The following is a 22,233-nucleotide window of genomic DNA, read 5'->3' as shown; positions in this document are numbered from 1 at the left end:
TATTCATTTCATGTCTGTCTCTCCCTCTAATTTATGAGGCCTATGGAGTCATGGGATCTAAGTCCTTCGTTCAGCATTGCATGCCCAGTTCTTGGCAGAGTGCCTAGCACATAGCAGGATGTAGTGATATGGAAAAAGGATAGTAAAGAAAGACATGATTCTATTCGCCCTGATTCAAAGGTTCCAATGAGTTCTGTATTTTCTACTACGCTGGGGGCTCATTCCTTAAGGAAGAGACAGGACTTTCAGTTTGAAGTGTAAACTGTGGTGACTACATCCTGCGCTACTCCTCCCCATAGCAGTTAATTTCCATGAGTACGTAGAATATCTGTGACTTGACACGACAGTGGAGGTCTATGTGCATAATAATTCTGGAAGGAAGAAAAATCTCCAATAGATAGGCTTTCAGACTCCTATTAAATTAGGTATGCAATCTTGTACCTCGATTTTAATTACGTATTTGCCAGTGAATATTTTCAGTGCATATTCCTTTTTTTCCCTTTGGGTATTTGATTGAGTAACCTTTAATTACCTCCTCAACTGGCACTTGCCATCATATCAAAAGTGTTCTATAATCAGCTGAGTTGCTGTGGAGTTTAATCTAAGTCACTGATAGAGTGGAGTGTCTATTATCACGGAAATTCCTAAGGACTGAATCCTTTGCATCTTGGGATGGCTGTAGCATGAGCCCACTGTCTTCCAGCTCTTTTACACTTGTACTTCTAGAATTCATCTTCTGACTTCAGAAAAACTTGATAGAACATGCTGTTCACTAAGGATCACTGATATTAGATTGCATACATTGTATTTCGCAACTCAGCAGTAAAGTATGGTGTTCATGCATCTATACTATTAGAACCTAAGAAAAGGGCACCAGAAAAAAATTAAGTTCTGATACATTTATTTTCTATTAAATATTAAATCAGCCATGTACAGACTTTAGAAATGGAATTCAAGTTTTATAACAGAAAATATATGGCATTCACAGTGAGGGCTGTCAGACTTGTAGTGAGTATGATGTTCTTTTAGGGATTCCTTGTAACAATACAAAAATGGGGAAAAACTATCAAGATTAGGAGAACTGGCTAGGTATGGTGGTTCATGCCTGTAATGCCAGCACTTTGGGAGGCCAACGCAGACGGTTTACTTGTAGTCAGGAGATCAGGAGTTTGAGACCAGCCTGGCCAACATGGTGAAATCCTGTCTCTAGAAAAAGATACAAAAAATTAGCTGGGCACAGTGGTGTGAGCCTGTAGGAGGCAGGAGGATCACTTGAGTGCAGGAGGTTGAGGCTGCAGTGAGCCCAGATCGCATCATTGCACTCCAGCCTGGGTAATGGGAGTAAAACCCCGTCTTAAAAAAAAAAAATAGGAGAACTGGAAAGCCATCTACCCTGTTGATTATGATCTGTCAGTAATATTACCTTTATTTTTAATGGGATAAGGGTGGGGTATCTTTTTGAAAACCCTGGTAAGAACCAGTTCAGTAAGATTAGCAAGGAGATGGGATATTTGACTCCATGTAGCCATGAAGCAGTATCAAATCCATTTCTGTGTCTCGGCTCACTGCAATCTCCACCTCCTGGGTTCAAGCAATTCTCCTGAGTTGCGGGGATTACAGGCACGTTCCATCACACCTTGCTAATTTTGTAGTTTTAGTAGAGACAGGATTTCCCCATGTTGGTTCGGTTGGTCTCAAACTCCCGACCTCTGGGGATCCACTGGCCTTGGCATCCCTAAGTGCTGTGATTACAGGCATGAGCCACCATGCCTGGCCCAAAGTATATATTTTATTCCTACTTTAGATATGAAAAATTGAATTTGAACTTCCATTATATGCCAAATCTTATGCAAGCTAACATAGCAAGAATTTAGGATACGTGCAATGGCTCACACCTATAATCCCAGCACTTTGGGAGATCAAGGTGGGAGGATTGTTTGAGCCCATGAGTTTGAGGCCAGCCTGGGCAACAGAGCAAGACTCTATCTCTACAACAACAACAACAAAATTAGCTGGACATGGTGGTGCACACCTGTAATCCCAGCTACTAGGAAGGCTGAGGTGGAAAGATCCCTTTAGCCCAGGAGTTTGAGGCTGCAGTGAACTATGATGGTAACACTGCACTCTAGCCTGGGAAACAAAAGGAGACCATGTCTCTAAAAAGCAAACAAAAGAATTAGACTAAGTTATTCTTATTTTGTTTTTACTGTTCCAACGTCTTGCTCCCTGTATTAGTTTGTTCTCACACTGCTATAAAGAACTGCCCAGAACTGGGTAATTTAGAGAGGAAAGAGATTTAATTGACTCAGTACTGGGGTGGCCGCAGGAATTGTTTAATTGACTCACATGGCTGGGGTGGCCTCAAGAATTATGACAGAAGACAAAGAGGAAGCAAGGCACCTTTTTCACAAGCAGAGAGAATGAATGCAGGAGGAACTACCAAACACTTACAAAACCATCAGATGTTGTGAGAACTCACTATCATGAGAACAGCATGGGGGAAACTGCCCCATGATTCAATTACCTATACCCGGTCTCTCCCTTGACACTTGGGGATTGTGGGGATTATTAAGAGAAAAATTAAAAAATATTTGTAAGTCTTAATTTTAAGAAACTTAAGAAATTTATTATTCTTTCTGTCTGCTTTTGTGAAAGACACTTTTTTTTTTTTTTTTTTTTTTTTTTTAACATCATGTAGGGCTTTTTTTCCCCCTGAAATTTGTAAGGACTCTTACTCTCTTCACTATTCCTGAAAATGAAAGCAAGTGGCCGGGCGCAGTGGCTCATGCCTATAATCCCAGCACTTTGGGAGGCTGACATGGGTGGATCATGAGGTCAGGAGTTCAAGACCAGCCTGGCCAAGATGGTGAAACCCTATCTCTTAAAAAAATAAAAATAAAAAGAAAGTAAGTGGATCATATAGGAAGAAGGAGAGATTTCATAGACTTTCTGTAAAGTGAACAGACTTTAGGTACTGACTCCTTGTACATCTAGACTGTTCTAAAATTTTCCTACAAAGCTCTGAGAAAATGACTCACATGACTAAAGAGCAAAAGAACTGGACTGGCACAGTGGCTCACGCCTGTAATCCCAGCACTTTGGGAGGCCAAGGTGGGCAGATCACCTGAGGTCAGGAGTTCAAGACCAGCCTGACCAACATGGAGAAAACCAGTCTCTACTATAAATACGAAAGAAATGGTCAGACGTGGTGGTGCATGCCTGTAATTCCAGCTTCTCTGGAGGCTAAGGCAGGAGAATCGCTTGAACTCAGCAGGCGGAGGTTGCAGTGAGCTGAGATTGTACCATTGCACTCCAGCTTGGGCAACAAGAGTGAAACTCCATCTCAAAAAAAAAAAAAAAAAAAAAAAAAAAAGCAAAAGGAGTGGGAAGTTTTTCCAATTCTCATGGATTACAGTGGAAGGATAAGAACTGGTGTAATAGAAACTCAATGCCCTTGGCTTCATGCCAACAGTGATTTTTTTACATAGCAAAAAATTACATTCTCCCTCACCTCTTTTCCCCAAGCTTATACATAATAGACATATAACAGCATTTCTATTCTACAATATACTTGGGCTGTTTATAGTATTGAGCAAATAAAAGTTTTTACACAGCGTAGAGAAAAAGGTCCTCAGAGATGACATAATGCAGCCTCCCTCTCAAGGTGATAAATGACTTACTGTGTGAGTGCTTGAAGTTTTCTAGAATGGTAACCCAGTTAATACAAGGATTTTATTTCTAGACCTTTCAACATCTTAATTTCCCTTCTGTGTCTATTGCGGTTTATTCATGTTTCCCTTACTCAGCACTTAAAATAGAACACAGCGCTCCAAGAATGGTCAGTGAATACAGAACAGAGGAAACATCAACCATTATGCTAGATAATTGAATATTATTCATACTGCCCATTATTTAGCACTGTACTAGCTTTTTTATGATTAAAATAGGAAAATAGAACTCCAAATGACTTTTTTTTTTTTCCTGAGATGGAGTTTCACTCTTGCTGCCCAGGCTGGAATGCAATGGTGCAATCTCAGCTCACTGCAACTTCTGCCTCCTGGGTTCAAGCAATTCTCCTGCCTCAGTCTCCTGAGTAGCTGGGACTACAGGTGCACACCACCATGCCCAGCTAAGTTTTGTATTTTTAGTAGAGACAGGGTTTCTCCACATTGGTCAGGCTGATCTTGAACTCCTGACCTTGATCCACCCACCTTGGCCTCCCAAAGTGCTGGAATTACAGGCGTGAGCCACCCGTGCCTGGCTTATACTCTTATTTTTAAATGTACAATACATTATTATTGACTGTCAGCACCCTGCTGTGCTATAAAATGCGAAATCTTATACATTCTGTCTAACTATATTTGTGTAACCATGCCCACTTCCCCCAAGCCCAGCTACCCTTCCCAGGCTCTGGTAACCATCGTTGTACCCTCTATCTCCATGAGTTCAATAGATTTAATTTTTAGCTCCCACAAATAAATGAGGACATGTGAAGTTGGTCTTTCTGTACTAGGCTTATTTCATGTAACATAATGTCCTCCACTTCCATCCATGTTATTCCAAATGACAAAATCTCATTCGTTTTTATGACTAAATAGTACTCCATTGTGCATATGTACCACGTTTTCTTTATTCACTTATCTGTTGCTGGACACTTAGATTTCTTCCAAATCCTGACTATTCTTAATAGTACGGCAATAAAAATGGGAGTGCATATATTTCTGGAATATATTGGTTACCTTTCTTTTGGGTCTATACCTTGTGGTGGGATTGCTGGATCGTATGATAGTTTGATTTTCAGTTTTTTTGAGGAATCTCCAAACTCTTCCCCATAGTGGTTGTACTAATTTTTATTCCTACCACCCACGTATGAATGTTTCCTTTTCTTCACATCCTCCTCAGCGTTTGTTTATTGCCTGACTTTTGCATACAAACCATTTTATCTGTGGCAAAATGATATCTTATTGTAGTTTTGATTTGCATTTCTCTGATCATCAATGATGCTGAGCACTTTTTCATAGGCCTATTTTCCATTTGTATGTCTTCTTTTGAGAAAGATCTATTTAAATCTTTTGCCCATTTTAAAATTGGATAATTAATTTCTTTTCCTGTAGAGTTGTTTGAGCTCTTTATATGTTCTGGTTATTAATCCCTTGTCAGATGAGGAGTTTGCAAATATTTCCTCACACTCTGTGGGTTGCTCTTCACTTTATTGATTATTTCCTTTGCTGTGCTGAAACTTTTTGATGTGACTCCATTTGTCCATTTTTCCTTTGGTTGCTTCTTCTTATGGGGTGTTACTCCAGAAATCTTTGCCTAGGCAGATGTCCCATCTCTGACACACGGGCTTGCACAGTGAATGAGCTATAAGCTCATCCACTAAAGACCTGTCGTCATTGGGGGATTTGGTGGGAGCATCAGGACATGATAATATCACCATGTATGGTAAGTGGGAGGCTAATCTTAGAAACAGTTTTCAATTATCTGAAGTTGGTAGTAGCTTCTAATATGATAGCTATTATCTGCCCACTGCATTCACCATTAGAAAAAGTCTATAGAGAGATGAAGTCAGCATCTTTTGAATGTACACAGTGCAGTTGTTGACTCTTAATATAAGAGCATTGAGTAGAGACAAGTAATAAAGGATGAGCTGATGTTAAGAAATAGACAACATTAGGCCGGGCGTGGTGGCTCACGTCTGTAATCCAAGCACTTTGGAGGCCGAGATGGGTGGATCACTTGAGGTTGGGAGTTCAAGACCAGCCTGACCAACATGGTGAAACCCTGTTTTTTAAAAAATAATAAAAAAAGTTAAAAAAAAAAAAGAAGAAGAAATAGACAACATTAGGCCAGACATAGTGGCTCACACCTGTAATCCCAGCACTTTGGGAGGCCCAGGCAGGCAGATCACGAGGTCAGGAGTTTGAGACCAGCCTGGCCAACATGGTGAAACCCCATTCCTACTAAAAATACAAACAATTAGCCAGGGGTGGTGGCAGGTGCCTGTATTCCCAGCTACTGAGGAAGCTGAGGCAGGAGAATCACTTGAACCCAGAAGGCGGAGGTTGTAGTGAGCCGAGACTGCACCACTGCACTCCAGCCCGGGCAACAGAGCAACACTCTGTATATTAAAAAAAAAAGAAAAAGAAAAGAAATTGACAACACTGAGTAATTGAGTGTAGGTCAACACTTAGGTACTTAGGTAACCATCAGTCTGTCTGTCGCCTACGATTTCTTTCTCCTTCCTATTCTTACTCTCTCCTCCCTCAGGTTGAATCTCCCAATTTAAGTAACAAAAGAAGTATTTCCACTAGTACAGACTTCAGCCCATTGTTTTGCAATGTCCTTCTGACAGATGTGTCTTTAGTCACACAATTAAATTTTATGTGCACCAGAGACTGAAGACTCCATTCGTTCCCTATTAATGTCAGACTAACAACAAAAACTCAAGCTGGGCACAATGGCTTGCACCTGTAATCCTAACTACTCAGGAGGCTGAGGCGGGAGAATCGCTGGAGTCTGGGGGTCCAAGACCAGCCTGGACAACAAAGTGAGATCCTGTCTCAAAAACAAAATGAAACAAAACACAAAACTTCTTTGCTTAAAATTCCAGGTTTTCTGTATTTATCTTCTTCACTAGACTTGAATCAGCTCCTTAATAGTAGAGATCGAGGTAATTGGCATCTCTGTACCTCTGACTCTTTGCATCAAGTCTACTGAAACCATGGCAGGTGCTTGAATAAATACGGAGCAGGTCCCAACTTATATTCCAAGCTCATCCCCCACCACTTCCTCAACTTGCCCTACCTCCAGTTACAGTGAGCTTTTTCTATTGCCCTCAGCAGGCCTTTTTCTTTTGGGATTTACTGCCTTTTCCTTCATTGATTCCTCTGCTGTGATGGTCCTCCCTGCTGGCCTGGCTGGCTCATTCTTCAAGACCCACTTCAGTTACTGGCAACTCTGCTGAAGCCTTTCCAAACCCCTGGGCAAAATTAGTAATTCTCTTTACAAGTCTTGAACAGTTGTCTGTTCACGTCTTGAATATGGCACTTGGTATACTATTGAAAGCATCTGCTGCCAGGCGCTGTGGCTCATGCCTGTAATCCCAGCATTTCGGGAGGCTGAGGTGGGTGGATCATGAGGTCAGAATATTGAGACCATCCTGGCCAACATGGTGAAACCCCGTCTCTACTAAAAATAAAAAAAAAATTAGCTGGGTACAGTGGGACACACCTGAAGTCCCAGCTACTCAGGAGGCTGAGGTAGGAGAATCGCTTGAACCAGGGGGCTGGAGGTTGCAGTGAGCCGAGATTGCGCCATTGCACTCCAGCCTGGGAGACAGAGTGAGACTCCATCTCAAAAAAAAAAAAAAAAAGAGTTACAAAGAGTTATTTATATTAACCATCATGGAAGTGCAAATTAAAACCATGGTGAAATACCACTATACGTTTATCAAAATGGCTAACATAAAAAAATCTGGACAATACCAAATGTTGGGGAAAATAAGGAAAAACGAAATAATTCATACATTGCTGGTGAGAATGTAAAATAGTACTGCCACTCTGGAAAACAGTTTAGCAGTTTTTTACAAAGTTAAACATATACTTATCATATAACCAAGCAATCACATTCCTGAAAATTTATCCTAGAGAAATGAAAATTTATGTTTACACAAACATTTACACACAAATATTTCTTGCAGCTTTATCTGTAACAACCAAAAACTGGAAACAACCCAAATGCCCTTTAAAAACTAGACGGATAGCCGGGTGCGGTGGCTCACGCCTGTAATCCCAGCACTCTGGGAGGCCGAGGCGGGTGGATCACGAGGTCAAGAGATCGAGACCATCCTGGTCAACATGGTGAAACCCCGTCTCTACTAAAAATACAAAAATTAGCTGGGCATGGTGGTGCATGCATGTAATCCCAGCTACACAGGAGGCTGAGGCAGGAGAATTGCCTGAACCCAGGAGGTGGAGGTTGCGGTGAGCCGAGATCGCGCCATCGCACTCCAGCCTGGGTAACGAGCGAAACTCCATCTCAAAAATAAATAAATAAATAAGATAAATAAAAATAAAAAATAAAAACGAGATGGATAAGCAGATGGTGGGACATCCACACCATGAAATATTACTCAGTGATAAGGAGGGAGCTATTGATACACCCAGCAACTTAGATGGATCTCAAAGTCATGCTCAATGGAAAAAGCCAATCTCAAAAGGTTAAATATTATATAATTCTATTTATATAAGCTTCTTGAAATAGTCAAATAATAATACGAGGAATGGATCAGAGGTTAGGGAGAGAGAAGGAAATAAAGGATAGCAACACACTGGCTTCTTTTGTAGTGACAGAATGGGTCTGTATCTTTTTTTTTTTTTTTTAATTCATCTAGGTCCTTTTTTTTTTTTTTTTTAGACAAGAGTCTCGATCTGTCATCCAGGCCAGAGTGCAGTGGCATGATCTTGGCTCACTGCAACCTCCGCCTCCCAGGTTCAAGCCATTCTCCTGCCTCAACCTCTGGAGTAGCTGAGACTACAGGCATGCACCACCATGCCCAGCTAATTTTTTTTTGTCTTTTTAGTGGAGATAGGTTTCGTCATGTTGGCCAGGCTAGTCACAAGCTCCTGACCTCAAGTGATCCTCCTCCCAAAGTGCTGGGATGACAGGCCTGAGCCACTGAGCCCTGAGATTACTTTCAACATGAGATTTGGGTGGGGACAAATTTCCAAACTATGTATCACACACACACACACACACACACGCACGCACACACACACACAAACAGAGACAGAGAGAGAGAGAGAGAGAGAGAGAGAGAGAGAGAGAGAGAGAGAGAGAAAATATGAGTACAGGCAAAACCTGGTGAAATCTTTTTCCTTTTTTTTTTTTTTTTTTTTTTTCTGAGACAGAGCTGATGCCTCAGCCGCCCGAGTAGCTGGGATTACAGTTGCCTGCCACCATACTCGGCTAATTTTTTTTTTTTTTTTTTTTTTTTAGTGAAGACGGGGCTTCACCATGTTGGCCAGGCTGGTCACAAACTCCTGGTCTCAAGTGATCTGCCTCCCAAAGTGCTGGGATGACAGACCTGAGCCACCATTTCAACCTGAGATTTGGGCAGGTACAAATTTCCAAACTGTATCTCACACATACACACACACACACACACACACACACACACACACACACACAAATACAAGTACAGGCAACACCTGGTAAAATCTTTTTTTAAATCAATCCTCCTGTCTCAGCCTCCCAAGTATTTGGGATAACAGGTATGTGCCACCACATCCGACTAATTTTTGGATTTTTAGTAGAAACGGGGTTTCACCATGTTGGTTATGCTAGTCTTGAACTCCTGGCCTCAAGTAATCCACCTGCATTGGCCTCCCAAAGTGCTGAGATTACAGGCGCAAGCCACCACTCCTGGCCAATGTTCATAACTGTTGACCTGGTAATTGCCATTTCTGGCCATTTCTCCTAAGTAACTAATCCCAAAAGGTAAACACAATAGTTATTCTCAATTGTGATAACAAAATACCCACATACAAGTGTTCCAAGAGGTAGGCAAACTAAGTAAATTATGATATATCTAATAACTGTAATATTGTTTAAATAATAAATTGATGACTATGAAACAAACAGTTATATTGTTATATATGCATATGAAGAAATAATGTAATTTTATTTGCTTAATGTTACTTTGATGTTACATAATACTGAGGTGTGGCTAATGGATTAATAAAGTTGAGAGTTACTGAATGGTTACCTGTTGCTTTAAATTTTGACACTAATAATTATTTTAAATTCTTTCTTGAACCCCTGGTCTTTTTTGTTTCCAGTTCTGTCCACTTTGCCGTTTAATACCTGATGAGAATCCAGCCAGCTTCAGTGGCAGTTTAATAAGACATCTGCAAGTTAGTCACACTTTGTTTTATGATGATTTCATAGTAAGTATATTTTCTTATTTTTACATTATGTTTTTATGGTGTCTGTGTTGAGCTTACCTTTCTAATCCAAGTGAATAAAATTATAGAAGAAATAATGTGTATGTAGTTAGCGTGTTGAGTTTTAGCCTTAAGTAGGAAATCATGAAAATAGAATGTTTTGGCCCAGCACAGTGGCTCACGCCTGTAATCCTAACACTTTGGGACTTAAGGTCAAGAGTTTGAGACCAGACTGGCCAACATGGTGAAATCCTGTCTCTACTAAAAATAAAAAAATTAGGCTGGGCGCAGTGGCTCACGCGTGTAATCCCAGCACTTTGGGATCTGCCCGAGGCGGGCAGATCATCAGATCAAGAGATGGAGACTACCCTGGCTGACATGGTGAAACCCCATCTCTACTAAAAATACAAAAAATTAGTTGGGCATGGTGGCACACACCTGTAGTCCCAACTACTTGGAAGACTGAAGCAGCAGAATCCCTTGAACCAGGGATGCGGAGGTTGTAGTGAGCCAAGATCGCACCACTGCAATTCAGCCTGGGTGACAGAGTGAGATTTCATCTCAGAAAAAAAAAAAAAAAAAGGAATCTTTTCCCTGGATCCTAGATGAGGTTACTTTCATTGCAATTTTCTAAATTTAGAAAATCGCAATAGTTGTGTAACAAAGCGTCAGACTTATTTTTTTGTTTTTTGTTTTTTTGAGACAGAGTCTCACTCTGTCGCCCAGGCTAGAGTGCAATGGCACAATCTTGGCTCACTGTAACTTCCGCCTCCCAGGTTTAAGCAATTCTCCTACCTCAGCCTCCCAAATAGCTGGAATTACAGACATGTACCACCACATGGTGCATTTTTCTGTATTTTTAGTAGGGAAGGGGTTTCACCATTTGGCCAGGCTGGTCTCGAACTCCTGACCTCAGCCTCTCAAAGTGCTGGGATTATAGACCTGAGCCACCGTGCCCGGCCAGACTTAGTTTTTAAATTAGTTTTTACTCTAGACTCTTCCTATACATAGTAATAATTATTATTAAATCGAGAGCTTATTAGCTGAGATGAAATTACATAAAAAGTGAAATGCAATTTCAAGATAAAATTTAGTAATGATTGGAAATCATCATTTAAGAATTTTCTCCATGTTTTCTATCTGCCTATTATTATTATCCAGATAGGATGCCGGGACCTCTGTTTCTAAACTAGTTTTTTTTTTTTTTTCTTTTTCCCCTTGACAGAGTCTTGCTCTGTCATCAAGGCTGAAGTGCAGTGGCCTGATCTCTGCTCACTGCAACTTCTGCCTCCTGGGTTCAACAATTCTCCTGCCTCAACCTCCTGAGTAGCAGGGTGCTACCTTTATAGGTTTGCACCACTACGCCCAGCTAATTTTTTTGTATTTTTGGTAGAGACAGGGTTTCACCATGTTGGCCAGGCTGGTCTTGAACTCCTGACTTCGTGATCTGCCCTCCCCAGCCTCTCAAAGTGCTGGGATTACAGGCTTGAGCCACCATATCTGGACTCTAAACTAGTTTTAAGCAATAACTCTGTCACCTGTGTGACCTTGTAGAAGGTATTCAGAGGAAACTCAATTTGTCCACTGGTTAAGGGAGGAGATTAAAAGCACCTACTCCCAAAACTCTTTTGAGGATTAAATGAGCTAATGTATATAAAGAGATTTGTATAGTTCAGGAGCAGATGTTAGGCAAGTTGGAGATGGGATGGGAGTGGAATTGTTAGGACCACTTGAGGAACTGAACAAGGAACATGAGAGAAGCTTTAAATTCTCCTCTCCATATCTCTAAGCATGTCTTTTGTGGCCTGTACAGCACAGAGGCCTCAACAGAACTTGGTTCTGGTCTTTGTGTTCTCTCTGGTAATACAAAGAGGCTTCCTTTTATCTTAGCTCTATGAGATGTTCTAAAAGCCAGTTGGATTTTATGCCTCTTCTGGCTAATCATGTTCAGTCTATTCTCAAGATCTTTCAGACAAAACATGATCCAGAGCTAGTCAGGACAAAGCCACTTTGATAAGAATACTTTCCAGCCACTCACAGCTATATTCTTGGGTATGAAAGTGAGCCTGAAGTAGTGTTCTTTGTTTTTATTTTTTTGCTTACTGGGCTACTAAGCTAAGCACTCTATGTACATATCACATTTCATTCCTTGCAGCAACTTCTGTGAAAAGTGAACACTGTATTTTTATCTTAATTTAACTGAAGTATCTGAAGTTCAGATACTAAATCACCTAAGAACAAGCCAATATCAAGACCAAACCTTGTGCTCTACTGTGCTGTATGGCTTTTTGGATTTTTGTGGGGTGTTTTTTTTGTTTGTTTGTTTTTATGTTGCAGAATGGACTTTGAATAGAGATCTCTTTTTCTTATTACGGAAGAGGAGAGGGATTGCAGAGGATAGTATTCTTAATGGCTTTTTTTTTTTTTTACTTATAGAATGTGCTGACATCAGTTCTGAATTCCACTTTGACACATAGAGAGGCAAGGAGAAAGTTTTGTTTTTAACATTTTCTTCTAAAATAGCTATTCAGTAGTACTGCTGGCATTGGTGTAGCCTGTGGGGATGCCTGAACTTTGCTCCATTTTACAGGTTTGTGTGGAACACAACACTCTGACCAGGATTTGTAATGTTGACTAAAAACTTCTATTTACATCAGATAAAAACTTCAAATTTCCAATCAAGACTTTCTGGTATAACAGTAACTAGTTAATAGATAGACAGCAAAGTGAAGTCGAAAATTCATTAGCCTTCCAAAGCAAAAGTCCTGGGTTCTATGACAGGCTCTGTGGAACCTCGGGCAAGTCTCCTAACTTCAGTTCCCTGCAAAATGAGGATGTTGCCTTGACCTTCATCCTTCAGTTTCTGAAATACTATTGAATCTGAATATTTCTAATTATTTTTCTTTATTGTAGGATTTTAATATAATTGAGGAAGCTCTTATCCGAAGAGTCTTAGATCGGTCACTTCTTGAATATGTCAATCACTCAAACACCACATAATTTTATCAAAAGGAAGGGAAAAGGGACCACTGAATCGCACCATTTAAGATGCTGCTTGAACAAGTTGGAAGTTATCAATGCTTGATGGACAAAAATGAACAAGACAGTTAGACGTTTGTCCATGTTTATTGTTATAGTGCATTTTAAAACTGCTTTAATTTTGATGGTTTAAATCTGTTTTATGTTCTTGAGATTTTTACACATTTAACAACCAAAAATTGTCTACATCAGTCATTATTATATGGAAAAGACACAGGGTAGGGAAGTGGGTGGAGGATCTTGGTTTGCAGATTATATAACATTCGGTGTCTAACGCTACATATTAATAATTCCCATCATGGTTAGGCACGGTAACTAATCTTTGTTCTATGTAAAAAAAAGAAGAGTGAAACAAAGTGCAGACATTCAAAGAAATACGAACTCTGCTCTAAGGCTCTTGTTCTAATCTCTAATAGAATAACATTAATAATCTTGTATGGGAGTTAGAAAGGAAAACTTTGGAAGTCAAGAAAGTCCATTTAGGCTGGGCACCATGGCTCATGCTTGTAATCCCAGCACTTTGGAGGCCGACGTGGGTGGATCATGAGGTCAGGAGTTTGTGACCAGCCTGGCCAACACAGTGAAACTCCGTCTCTATTAAAAATAAAAAAATTAGCTGGGTGTGGTGTGGGGCACCTGTAATTTCACCTACTTGGGAGGCTGAGGCAGGAGAATCTCTTAAACCCAGAAGGCAGAGGTTGCAGTGAGCCAAGATTGCACCACTGAACTCCAGCCTGGGTGACAGAGCTAGACTCTGTCTCAAAAAAAAAAAAAAAAAAAAAAAGAAGAAGAAAGAAAGAAAGAAAGTCCATTTAACTAAATTGTATTACATAATACTGTAACAAAATTAATTTTGTGTTAAAAAAGTGTACTTAATTCTTTGACTTTTTATAACTATGCATACATAAGAATTTAGTATTTTTCAAATATTTGTAGCTATTTAGAAATATTTCTATAATACAGGCAATTTCTTAAGAACCATCAGATGATATTTACAGAAGTATTTGCATCCATACTTTATAGTATATAGGAAACCCTAAGGGCTTTGATTTCTTTTTTGATTGTAACATTTTAAAAATTTATAAAATAAAAGTACTGAAAACCAGACACAAAATTTATAGCTGAATGCATTATTATAAGGAAATACTCTTTTAGGACTAAGCCACTCACTCCACATGTACTTTTTGTATCCAGTCACAATTACAACCCCACAAAAGTAACCACTAGACTGACTTCAATAGTAATCATTTGTTGCACTTGATTACTGCTGTAACACCTAAATGCACCTCTATATTTTAGTATTATGAATTTAAATTTGTTATTAGATGTATATTTTATTTTACATCTCTTTTTAAATCTGTAAGTTCCTCCTTCTTTCTGGCTCTTTAAAATTTACCTGGGGAAGAAACTGCCTGACCTTAGGACCTATAGAGTTTCCCATAATCTGTATTTTGCTGATTTCACATTGAAGGCACAGCTGAGCACATTCCCTTGTCCTCTGGATATTGACAAATGGCTCAGATTCAGGCACATTGAATATGAGAAGACTCAGGTTCAGTCCTTTTGGCAAGACTATAAGTCATGGTGTGTTGTTTCTTTTTCTTTCTCTCTCTCTCTTTTTTTTTTTTTTTTTTTTTTGAGGCAGAGTCTCACTTTGTTGCCCAGGCTATAGTGCAGTGGTAGGATCTCAACTCACTGCAACCTCCGCCTCCCCAGTTCAAGCAATTCTCCTGTCTCAGCCTCCCAAGTAGCTGGGACTACAGGTGCATACACCACGCCTGGCTAATTTTTGAATTTTTAGTAGAGAGGGGGTTTCACCATATTGGTCAGGCTGGTCTCGAACTCCTGACCTCAGGTGATCCACCAGCCTCAGCCTCTCAAAGTGCTGGGATTACAGGTGTGTGCCACCGCACCCAGTTATTTTTTATATTTTTAGTAGAGACAGGGTTTCACCATGATAGCCAGGCTGGTCTCAAACTCTTGACCTCATGATCCACCCACCTCAGCCTCCCAAAGTGCTGGGATTACAGGTGTGAGCCACCGTGCCCAACCTACAGAATTTTTATCTAATGGTTTTGTTACAACTATATCTCTATTCTTCTTTATTGGGAGTCCTGGTTTTGAAGAACACGGGGCATGATAGAATAAAAACATCCCACAATTACTCATTTCTTTTATTTACCCTACACTTGCAACTGTCTCAGAATAACAATACAAATAGAACCACACCAATATGGTAATTGAAACAATTAAAAAGTTTTTAATTTGCTTTTTCCATTCTCTCCCTTTTTTTTTTTTTTTTTTTTTTTTTTTGAGACAGAGTCTTTCTCTTTTTGCTCAGGTTGGAGTTCAATGGCACATTCTCGGCTCACTGCAACGTCCATCTCCTGGGTTCAGGTGATTCTTCTGCCTCAGCCTCCCAAGTAGCTGGGACTATAGGCATGTACCACCACGCCCAGCTAATTTTTGTATTTTTAGTAGAGGCAGAGTTTCACCATGTTGGCCAGGATGGCCTCGATCTCTTGATATTGTGATCTGCCTGCCTCGGCCTCCCAAAGAACTGGGATTACAGGTGTGAGCCACCTGGCCTGGCGTGCCCCCAGTTTTTATTTGATGGCTCTGACTGTTTCTCATATCTGACCCTTTAATTATGAATCCAGGACATAAATTACTATCTCCATCTTGAAAGGAAGCAAAGTAGCCATGAAATGAGTGATATCAACTCCTGAGGATAAAATGTTGTTTGACTACAGTTAGCTTTTTAATTGTAATCATTTATAAACTTCTTTGTTCCGTACATATAAGCATAGTCATAATCATGGTGCCCAAAATTTTCTGTAAGTTATCGTAACTTTTTAAAGGTCTTGTTACAGTTTTCCCATCCAGTACAAATATTTGGGAATATGTAAAGCTGAATGAAATGTAATGGACCTCATATCCTCCCTTTTAGATATCAGTTTTAAGTTTGCTTTTCACAGCTGCTAAAAAGCAACAACTGATTTTTAATTGCACAATCTCTCTTTCTTCAATTTAGATGGATTATATGATAAAGCAAAACCTGACTGGTTACAGTGGATCACACCTATAATCCTAGCACTGTGGGGGGCTGAGGTGGGACAGTCACATGAGTCTAGGAGTTTAAGACTCTGGGCAATATAGTAAGACTTCTCTTAAAAAAAAATTAAAAGCTGGACATAATGCATACCTTTAGTCTCAGCTACTGGGGAGACTGAGATGGGAGGATCACTTGTGCCTAAGAGGTCAACTCCACAGTGAGCTATGATCACGCCACTGCACTCCAGCCTGGGCAACAGAGCAATACTCTGTTTCCAAAGACATAAATAATTAAATATAAATAAAAATAAAGCAAAAGCTGTTAGGAAACAAGAGAAAAAGGAGAGGAATTTTTCAGAAATAATTATAAAAAGAAAAATTGTCTTCAGACTGGAAGTCTAGCCCCTGAGAAATGAAAACATAAGCATTGGTGTTGACCATGCAGACAAACTTTGTTACTTTAGAGCAATACAAAAGGCACCTTTAATCTATAAAAGTTGAAAAAAAAATAAAAATTGTGTTTTGCATAAAGCTTTAAGGCATCTGTCACTAACTTCAATGCAGCAATTCTGACTCCTATGCCTGGATTCCTCTTATGATAATTTTGCCACCTACAGGACAGATTAGGTGCTGGTCGCCTGGATTATTTTGTGTTGTGAATTATTTTGAGTTCTAAAATGGTGAAGTACAAATACTCATTGTTTCACTGTGCCTTTGGCTTTTTATAAAAAGATATTTATAATTCGTTGCTGAAAACCAGTATTTGAAGCTGTTGATTATCAACAAAAAAATTTCACTCTCTTTATAGTGCCTCAGGATACCACTTTTTCGAGGCCTTATTAGAGAAAAACTGATTCACATGTCATTCTTCTAAAGCTAAATTCTTTTTTTTTTTAAGGCAGGGTTTCACCATGTTAGTCAGGCTGGTCTTGAACTCCCAACCTCAGGTGATCCGCCTGCCTTGGCCTCCAAAGTGCTTGGATTACAGGTGTGAGCCACCACACCCAGCCTAAAGCTAAATTCTTAAAATGGAGGTTGAAAGATTGAATTGATTGTGAGTCTACACTAAAGATATGATTCCAGGAAGAGCTCCTTAGAGATACTGTCTTCAATGATGTTGCATTTCATTACTGTTACTGGGTGCCAAGTGTCTCTCATTTGGAAGTGAACTTACTCCAGTTACTGAATGTTTATTATATCATAATTTGTATTTTCAAACATTGAAGGTATTTTTAAGTCACTAAAAGATTCATTCATTATTCAACTACAAAAAAATTAGTGTAATGATCAGAATTTTAAATGTACAATTCTTTTCCTTCTGTAAGTATGTATTGCTATGAGAAATAAAAAATGGCAGGACCATTGTTTTTATTAAAATCCCTACTGTGTCTATTCTTAAACATTAATCTTGGTTTTTTTTTTTTTTACACAAACCTGATAATGCTTTAAAATTTTTCATCATTGAGCAATATCTATCACATGAATAAAGTATACATTCATTTAGGCCAGTAGTTCTCAGCTGGGGGTAATTTTGTCTTCCAGCAGATGCTGGCAATGTCTAGACACATTTTGGGTTGTCCTAACAGGGCTAGGGTGTGCTAGTGGCTTGGGATCTAGATAGAAGTCAGGAATGCTGTTCAACATTCTACAGTATGCAAGACAGCTCCTCACAACAAAGAATTATCCTACCCAAAATGGCAAAAGTGCCAAGGCTTAGAAACTGTGATTTGGTCAATGTAATACTGAGCACTATGGAATTATTATTCATTCTGCTAGCAAGAAGCTTCACTGAAATTTAAAAGGTAAGCTGTAGATAGATCCTTCCCCCTGCTAAATCCATACTAAGTTTTGAATGGCTGTAGCTGTCCTGCGTACCCATATGTCATGAGCATATTAATTTTTGGATTTTTAACAAGAAGAGGTACAGGTGCCTCTTCATGGTCCATGATGCCAGCTGAGGTTGTAAATACAATGAAACCAAACTGGTGAGATGGAAGCAGATTATGCTGCCATTTTTCTAGATCTTAGAGTTGCATATCAAATCTGGGGCTAATCACCCCACACTTGTTTAGCTTGTCTGTGGGGTTCACAATTTTGCCGGCTCTGTGATTATCAATAATTTCAAACTGTCCAATGTAACCATGCTTCATTATCACAGTTAGAAATGGGACAATGACTGGAGAACAGCCCAATGAGAACCTAGTGTTTGCCTCTCTTTTTGGCATTGTTGATGCTCTTGAGAGCATCAGCCAGGACATTCATGCACACCATTGTGGTGAAATGGAAAGATGGTCAAAAGAGGCTATTTTTTTTGAAATAGGGTCTTGCTCTGTCTTCCGGGCTGAGTGCAGTGGTATGATTACAGCTCACTGCAACCTTGACCTTTTGGGCTCAAGCCATCCTCCTACCTCATCCTTCCTAGTAGCTGGGATCACAGGCATGCGCTACCAGGCTGGGCTAATTTTTTAAATTTTTGTAGGAATGGAGGTCTCCCTATATTGCCCAGGCTGGTCTCTAACTCTTGGACTCCAGTCATTCTCTTGCTTCGGCTTCTCAAAATGTTGGAATCATGGGTGTGAGCAAACACGCCTGGCCTCCCTTGTTACGAGAATAAATGCTAAAGGACTTTCCATGCCCTTCAAAGTCCTTCACAACCTGGTCCCTGCCTACCTCTCCAAACTTCATCTCACTCCATTCTTTCCCTTGATCCTTACACTTGGGCCACTCTGACTGTTAGGTTTATTTATTTATTTATTTATTTATTTTAATTTTTAGGAAGACCTCACCCAAAATTTGTTAGGTTTACTAAACACATTAAATTTACAGTGGATCCTGCATCTTGGCACTTTCTATTCCTTCTGATTGAAAAGGTCTTCCCTGGAAGTTTGACGTGACTACCTTCTAAATCAGGCGTCCCCAAACTAGGCGGGCCACATGCAGCCCCCTGAGGCCATTTATCCGGCCCCCCGCCGCACTTCAGGAACGGGCACCTCTTTCATTGGTGGTCAGTGAGAGAAGCACAGTATGTGGCGGCCCTCCAACGGTCTGAGGGACAGTGAACTGGTCCCCTGTGTAAAAAGTTTGGGGACGCCTGTTCTAAATCATTGAACTCTCATCTCAAATGCCATCTTCTCATAAAGGAATTCCCTTGTAATTCCAGCCAAAGTCACTACTCCACCAAATTTGTCTATTGTTCTATTGTAATTTCTTCACACCTGTACTAGAATGGGAGGTTATGTTATGAATTTATTTTCATTTTTATTGGTTATTTCCTCTCTCTAGAATATAAATTTTTAATTGCAAGTATTCAAAACTAAATTCTCCAACATCTAAAACAATGGCACATGGCAGGTACTTAGTAAATATTTCAGCTAACTGTCTAATCTATCATGAGAGCTACTGATGATATATACACATATACATCATCAGTGTATGATGATAACACACATATGAAACATCCATCATGAAGCAGGAGAATTGCTTAAGCTCAGGAGTTCAGGAGTTTGAGGCTATAGTGCACTATGATGGTGCGTGTGAATAGCCACTGCACTCCAGCCTGGGTAACATAGTAACCCCACCCCACTTTTTGTTTTTTTTTTTTGAGGAGTCTCGCTCTGTCGCCCAGGCTGGAGTGCAGTGGTGCGATCTCAGCTCAGTGCAAACTCTGCCTCCTGGGTTCAAGCGATTCTCCTGCCTCAGCCTCCAAAGTAGCTAGGATTACAGGTACATACCACCTCAACCAGCTAATTTTTGTATTTTAGCAGAGACAGTGTTTCACCATGTAGGCCAGGCTGGTCTGGAACTCCTGACCTCAAGTGATCTGCCCATCTTGGCCTCCCAAAGTACTGGGATTATAGGCATAAGCCACCTCACCTGGCCACAAAACCCTATTTTTGAAAGAAGAAAAATAGCCTAATATTACTAGTAATCAAATATATTGACTTGAACACTATATTCAGGTACCATTTTTTCTCTCTTAGCATAATGTCTTGCATTGTGTAACCTCTAATAATTCTTTTATTTTGAGACAGAGTTTTGCTCATTGCCTAGGCTGGAGTGCAACAGCACGATCTTGGCTTACCGCAACCTCTACTTTCCTGGTTCAAGCAATTCTCCTGCCTCAGCCTCCTGAGTAGCTGGGATTACAGGCACCTGCCACCATGCCCAGCTAATATTTGTATTTTTAGTAGAGACAGGGTTTCACCATGTTGGCCAGGCTGGTCTTGAACTCCTGACTTCGTGATCTGCTCACCTCGGCCTTTGCAAGTGCTGGGATTACAGGTATGAGACACCCTGCCCAGCCAATAATTTTTTTTTTTTTTTTTTTTTGAGACATGGTTTCACCCTCTCAGCCAGGCTGGAGTGCAGTAGTGTAGCATGGCAGCCTTGACGTTTCAGGCCCAAGCAATCCTCCCACCTCAGCCTCCCAAGTAGCTGGGACTATTGGCACACACCACCACATCTAGATAATTTTTAAAAAATTTTTTAGAGACAGGGTCTCACCCTATTGCCTAAACTGGTTGCAAACTCCTGGGCTGAAGTTACCATCCCACTTCAGCCTCCCAAAGTGCTGAAATCACAGGCATGAGCCACTGGGCCCAGCCTTCAATAAATATTTTTTGATTCAGTCTATTAGCAAAATTTCTCAATTAATAATCCCCCATGAAAGGATGATGTGGCAAAATTGGCATATTCTGCTGGTGATAGTGGTGTAATTTACGTATTTCTTTTTTTTTTTTTTTTTAAATTAGAGGTCAGGGGTCTCACAATGTTGCCCAGGCTGGAGTGCAGTGGCTATTCACAGGCGCCATCCCACTGCTGATCAGCATGGGAGTTTTGACCTGCTCCATTTCCGATCTGGGCCGGTTTACCCCTCCTTAGGCAAGCAACCTGGTGGTCCCCAACTCCCGGGAAGTCACCACACTGATGAAGAACTTAGTGCGGACACCGATCAGCATAGCACACCACAGCCCAGAACTCCTGGGCTCAAGCGATCCTCCCACCTCAGCCTCCCGAGTAGCTGGGACTACAGGCACACTCCACAGCGCCCAGCAACTTACATATTTCAAAGCAAGTTGTTAGTGACATCTTACCTCTTGGTCCAGTAATTCTACATCTGGAAATATTTTCTAGCACTCTAATCTAAAATGGAATCTATATGTAGGATGAAATTTATTGCAACACCATTCATAATGACAAAAAAAAGTACGACGTAAGAAAGTCTAATAACTCCATGTTGCTGAGCACCCCCCCCCCCCGCCAAAAAAAGAAAGTCTAATAACGGTTAAATAGTGGCACTTTTCATTGTCACTGTCATTAGGTGAATATCCTTCCTGTAAGAGCTAGCTTAAAAATAAAAACAAAAGATCGGTGAATACATCATTCATAGCTGGGCATGGTGGCATGTGCCTGTAGTACCAGCCTCTTTCTTGGGAGGCTGACGCATGAGGATTGTATAAGCCCAGGAGTTCAAGGCTGCAGTGAGCTATGATCATGTCATTACAGTTCAGCCTGGGCAACAGAGTGAGACCACATCTCTAAGAAAAAAAAAAGAGAAAAAATACATTATTCAGTTTACTGTCAAGTCAGCTTGGGAAGAAATTTGTATCTTTAAATTACTATATTTAAACTTTGCTTTAGTCAGTTTTAATTTAATTTTCAGAGAGCAATCCTTTTCACTATTTCTAAGGTTTTAGGAACTACTAAAAGTAGTTTGTTGCTCTAGTCCTTCCATCCCCAACACATCATGCTGCTTTATGCCGCTATGATTTTGCACAATTTTTCCTCGGCCTAAAATAAATTTAATCATTTTTCTGAAAAGACTTCTTTGACCCATCCAAGTAGAGTCAGTCACGCCATCCTTTATATCACCAGTATCCCTAGACCATACATCTATTGCTACAGTTATCATATATATATAATATATATATATATTATATATATATATATATATATATATATATATATATATTCAAATAGCTTTATTTCTATTTGGTCCACGGCTTGTTAGGGTAGTTAGAAAGCTGCCTAGTGGCTGGAGGGAGAGGCTTACGCAGAAGCCCTGTTATTTTGCAAGGGCTCTTCAGAAGTCGCTGGGCTCAGTAGGCTCTTAATCGTGCTTAAGAGTGAGCCTTTCAAAGACATACTCGCCCAGCCCAGCCTGTGGGCTGGCCAGCCTGCGGAGGTTGGTTGG

The 22,233-nt window shown here is 40.2% G+C and overlaps 1 protein-coding gene across 1 annotated transcript in view; it reads left to right on the top strand.

The window, feature by feature from the left end:
* The window catches only part of RNF125 (ring finger protein 125), a 50,247-nt gene extending 35,029 nt beyond the window's left edge, over positions 1 to 15,218 (top strand). The window contains exons 5-6 of the mRNA XM_003924752.3: positions 9,843 to 9,950; positions 12,861 to 15,218. Coding sequence (XP_003924801.1) covers positions 9,843 to 9,950; positions 12,861 to 12,947 — 195 coding nt within the window. The 3' untranslated portion in view covers positions 12,948 to 15,218. The remainder of the gene's footprint in view (positions 1 to 9,842; positions 9,951 to 12,860) is intronic.
* The last annotated feature ends 7,015 nt before the right edge of the window (positions 15,219 to 22,233 follow it).

The sequence above is a fragment of the Saimiri boliviensis genome, chromosome 13, assembly GCF_048565385.1.
Source record: "Saimiri boliviensis isolate mSaiBol1 chromosome 13, mSaiBol1.pri, whole genome shotgun sequence".
NCBI lineage: Eukaryota > Metazoa > Chordata > Mammalia > Primates > Cebidae > Saimiri > Saimiri boliviensis.
This window is presented reverse-complemented; position numbering and strand designations above follow the sequence as displayed.